General features: G+C 45.6%; 1 protein-coding gene across 1 annotated transcript in view; it reads left to right on the forward strand.

Annotated features, from left to right (window-relative positions):
- The window catches only part of LOC116360195 (beta-1,3-N-acetylglucosaminyltransferase lunatic fringe-like), a 24,774-nt gene that overhangs the window by 14,277 nt on the left and 5,497 nt on the right, over positions 1–5,000 (forward strand). Inside the window, exons 2-4 of the mRNA XM_031815064.1 lie at positions 645–693; positions 1,389–1,491; positions 2,030–2,183. Coding sequence (XP_031670924.1) covers positions 645–693; positions 1,389–1,491; positions 2,030–2,183 — 306 coding nt within the window. The remainder of the gene's footprint in view (positions 1–644; positions 694–1,388; positions 1,492–2,029; positions 2,184–5,000) is intronic.

Genomic DNA, 5,000 nt, shown 5'->3' on the forward strand with positions numbered 1-5,000 from the left:
CTATATAGTGCACTACAGGGCATTCAGACCCCTTGACTACACTCCTATATAGTGCACTACAGTACATTCAGACCCCTTGACTACACTCCTATATAGTACACTACAGTACATTCAGACCCCTTGACTACACTCCTATATAGTGCACTACAGGGCATTCAGACCCCTTGACTACACTCCTATATAGTGCACTACAGGGCATTCAGACCCCTTGACTACACTCCTATATAGTGCACTACAGGGCATTCAGACCCCTTGACTACACTCCTATATAGTGCACTACAGTACATTCAGACCCCTTGACTACACTCCTATATAGTGCACTACAGGGCATTCAGACCCCTTGACTTTTCTCCACATGTTATTACATTACAGCCATATTCTAAAATTGATGAAATATATGTACTAAATGGGACACATCCTGTCTGACTATTGTTCTACAGAGTAGCGTTGGCTCACTTTTCACACTACATTAATGATAAACACACACACTGACCTTCTCTTTGTGTGTGTGTGTGTCCGTGTGTGTGTGTGTCCGTGTGTGTGTGTCCGTGTGTGTGTGTCCGTGTGTGTGTGTCCGTGTGTGTGTCCGTGTGTGTGTGTCCGTGTGTGTGTGTCCGTGTGTGTGCGTGTCTGTGTGTTTTCAGACGTACGTATTCACCGATGGAGAGGATGACAGGCTGAGGAAGAGGATGGGTGAGGTTCAAAAATAAAAACACACACATACACACGTTCTGAAGGTGCCAGATTATAACAGGAAGCTAATATTGTTATTCTAGAGGTGCCAGATTATAACAGGAAGCTAATATTGTTATTCTAGAGGTGTCAGATTATAACAGGCAGCTAATATTGTTATTCTAGAGGTGTCAGATTATAACAGGAAGCTAATATTGTTATTCTAGAGGTGCCAGATTATAACAGGAAGCTAATATTGTTATTCTAGAGGTGCCAGATTATAACAGGAAGCTAATATTGTTATTCTAGAGGTGCCAGATTATAACAGGAAGCTAATATTGTTATTCTAGAGGTGCCAGATTATAACAGGAAGCTAATATTGTTATTCTAGAGGTGCCAGATTATAACAGGAAGCTAATATTGTTACTCTAGAGGTGCCAGATTATAACAGGCAGCTAATATTGTTATTCTAGAGGTGCCAGATTATAACAGGAAGCTAATATTGTAATTCTAGAGGTGTCAGATTATAACAGGAAGCTAATATTTCTGACTCATTCAAAACTTTGCCACCATAGTAACACAATAGCATCCAATCATCTTTGTTAAAAGTCACATACTGTACTGTGTTGTGCTGAAATGTGTTCTATGCATCATTTGACCCCAGGGCTCATTTACTGACTGTCTGACTGACTGATTGGTTGATGTTATTCCTACAGGGAGTCACATGATCAATACGAACTGTTCAGCGGCCCACAGTCGCCAGGCTCTGTCCTGTAAAATGGCCGTCGAATACGACACCTTCATCAGCTCTGGAAAGAAGTAAGACACACACACACAGTAATGACAAAACTAGCAGTTTGCGTTAATGGCTGAAGAATCAAAGTCAGGTTGATTGTGGTTCCCCCTTCTAGATGGTTCTGACCATGTGGATGATGATACTGATTGTGGTTAATCCTTCTAGATGGTTCTGCCATGTGGATGATGATACTGATTGTGGTTCCCCTTTCTAGATGGTTCTGACCATGTAGATAATGATACTGATTGTGGTTCCCCCTTCTAGGTGGTTCTGACCATGTAGATAATGATACTGATTGTGGTTTCCCCTTCTAGGTGGTTCTGACCATGTAGATAATGATACTGATTGTGGTTGCCCCTTCTAGGTGGTTCTGCCATGTAGATAATGATACTGATTGTGGTTAATCCTTCTAGATGGTTCTGCCATGTAGATAATGATACTGATTGTGGTTCCCCCTTCTAGGTGGTTCTGACCATGTAGATAATGATACTGATTGTGGTTGCCCCTTCTAGGTGGTTCTGCCATGTAGATAATGATACTGATTGTGGTTAATCCTTCTAGATGGTTCTGCCATGTGGATGATGATAACTACTTGAACATACGTCCCCTTGTGAAGCTCCTGTCTCACTACAGCCACGCCCACGACGTCTACATTGGCCGGCCTAGCCTCGACCGACCGCTAGAAGCCACCGAGAGGTTTGGCGACTCCCACACGGTAAGGGACCAGGAAGTAATGTGTTCACTAACCTAAAACATGTTTCTCTTCTCATTTTAACCATTATTTTGTTTTTGTGACTATATAATAACCCAGCAAGCACATTTTGGTTCCTTGGAAGTTGTGGGAACGTACATTTTTGGTTTCCCATTAGTTCTGGGAATGAAGCCATATGTTTCCTGACTGGTTAAACTGAACTGTTTTTTTTTTTTTTACGTTTTGAGAACAGAAGTGAACATTTAGCCTGTTCTGGGAACGTACATGTTGAAGTTGCAGGGAGGTTCTGCGAACGTTTTTCTATGGTTCCCTGAAAGTTTTCCTGGGACGTTTTATTAACGTTCTGAGAATAAAAATGACAGGTTATTTGAAGGTAATTAAATAATGTTCTTTTTGTTTTAAATAACTTAACTTTTCACTGTGCTTCAATAACACTGCTAGCTTAGTTCAACTGTTTTGAACTCCAGGTATAGATAGGACACATGGAAATAAATGTTCATGTTTTTTTAAACTCATACAAAGTTGTTACTTTTAGTCTATTCAAACAAACAGCATTCGTGGGCACGGCCCAATACACCTGAATGCACTTAACGAGATGGATAGAGTTAGGGCCGATGTAGATCTTAACGCATGGTGAGGGAACTACAGGCAGGAATCAGCCATGAATACCAGTAATGAGCCATCTATGGGGATGGGTGCCCCCTTGTGGACAGAGAGCGAATCACCCAATGTATTACTCCCACCCTGGGGAGATTGATAAACCCCTGTGAACAACATTGAACGAGGGGTACCAGATGGGCATTAAACATGGACAAGCTTCCAACACACGTTGTGCTCTCGTGAGACTGTATAGTCTGCATGGATCCCGGCTCCCTTATGGACACATAAGTTTGACGTAACAAAACACAGTCGTCACAGTAATGTTGTTTGTGGAGCGGTGCACAGGTCTCTCAGAGCCGCGCTAAGGCCCGTCTCTCCAGGTCCCCCAGCTCCTCTGGGGCTGCTTCCTCATCGAGCCGCGCTAAAGGCCCCTCTCTCCAGGTCCCCCAGCTCCTCTGGGGCTGCTTCCTCATGGACCCGCGCTAAGGCCCCTCTCTCCAGGTCCCCCAGCTCCTCTGGGGCTGCTTCCTCATCGAGCCGCGCTAAGGCCCCTCTCTCCAGGTCCCCCAGCTCCTCTGGGGCTGCTTCCTCATCGAGCCGCGCTTTCTCCACTCCCTCCGACTCCAAAAATTTAAAATAGTAATGGGGTTGCTATAAATACGGGGAACACTAGTAAGCTTCATTCACCGGAAGTTGCTAGCCGACATTAGCCAGGAGGCTCTTTAGTCTAAGCTAGGCTAGCTAGCATCTTTGACCACAGCACGGTCCGTTTAGAATAACCAAGCAACTTAACGCTACATATACGAAACAAGAGAGCTACCCCAAGCAATTCCACCGTGGGGAGGAATAGCTAGCACGCTACGCAGAGCAACTCCACCGTGGGGAGGAATAGCTAGCACGCTACGCAGAGCAAATCCACCGTGGGGAGGAATAGCTAGCACGTTACGCAGAGCTTGTTAGCTGGCCTAGTCTCGAAAGTCTCTATGTAGGACCGGACCACAGGGGAGAGACCGGACCCTTCATCCACAAGTAAGAGAGGCAAGCAGGGGGGGGGGGGGCTGCCCTCTCTCTTTGAATAGCCTTCCGTAACCGGTGACAGAGCGCACAGGAGCCGGGTTGAACGCCGGGCAGCCACCGTACACACCACGTCCAGGCAGACAAGGCATTTGCTCCGACCAAAGACAACCATCTATGTCAGCGTTCCACTACTCAGACTCGGCTGAGGTATGGTCACCCGGGAGAGGAAGTGACCATATGCAACACCAAGGCCCCTATAGAATGCTACACGAGTGTCAAGAGAACCTGGAAGACAACAAGTAGGGAAACGGTGCCAGTCCTGACATGAACTGGTTTGAGTAATGGCATGCCAGAGCATGCACCGAGACATACAAGTCAACAAACTTGAGTATCTCTTTATTTGTTTGGGCATGGTCGCGAACCCAAACCAGGCTTAGCCTTCACCATCTAGCTCGCATTTTTTTTTGTCATCTTACTCGTTGTTATAGCAACGGCAAGAAACCTTAAGAGAAACGAATAGTTTATTATTAGGAAACTATGAGAACCATTCAATGTCCAGGGGGTGAGCACGCTCTACCACAAAGCGATGGTATAGTTGGTGCAACTAAGACAGTCTCGTCTGACAATTGTTTGTTTTAGTATCGTGAATTGTTCCTGTTCACACTGAGGTGAAGAGTGGAATATTTGAAGGAATAAATCCGAGCCTCATGCTTATCACCTGTGGAAGGCGGGGCTTCCAGCGAGGCGCAGATTTCATTGGCAGGTGTGATTGTAGATCCTTCAACCGAGTCGACCACCGAGTCGACCCCGAGTCGACCCCATAGTATGTTGTACCGAAGTTGACTGACTGAAAGGGAATACATGGTTCTCAGAACGTTATGTGCTAGTTGGGTGGTTCTCAGAACGTTATGAGCTAGTTGGGTGGTTCTCCGAACGTTATGTGCTAGTTGGGTGGTTATCAGAACGTTATGTGCTAGCTGGGTGGTTCTCAGAACATTATGTGCTAGTTGGGTGGTTCTCAGAACGTTATGTGCTAGTTGGGTGGTTCTCAGAACGTTATGTGCTAGTTGGGTGGTTCTCAGAGCGTTATGTGCTAGTTGGGTGGTTCTCATAACGTTATGTGCTAGTTGGGTGGTTCTCAGAACGTTATGTGATAGCTGGGTGGTTCTCAGAACATTATGCGCTAGCTAGGAGGTTCTCAGA

The sequence above is a fragment of the Oncorhynchus kisutch genome, unplaced genomic scaffold, assembly GCF_002021735.2.
Source record: "Oncorhynchus kisutch isolate 150728-3 unplaced genomic scaffold, Okis_V2 Okis07a-Okis12b_hom, whole genome shotgun sequence".
Classification (NCBI taxonomy): domain Eukaryota; kingdom Metazoa; phylum Chordata; class Actinopteri; order Salmoniformes; family Salmonidae; genus Oncorhynchus; species Oncorhynchus kisutch.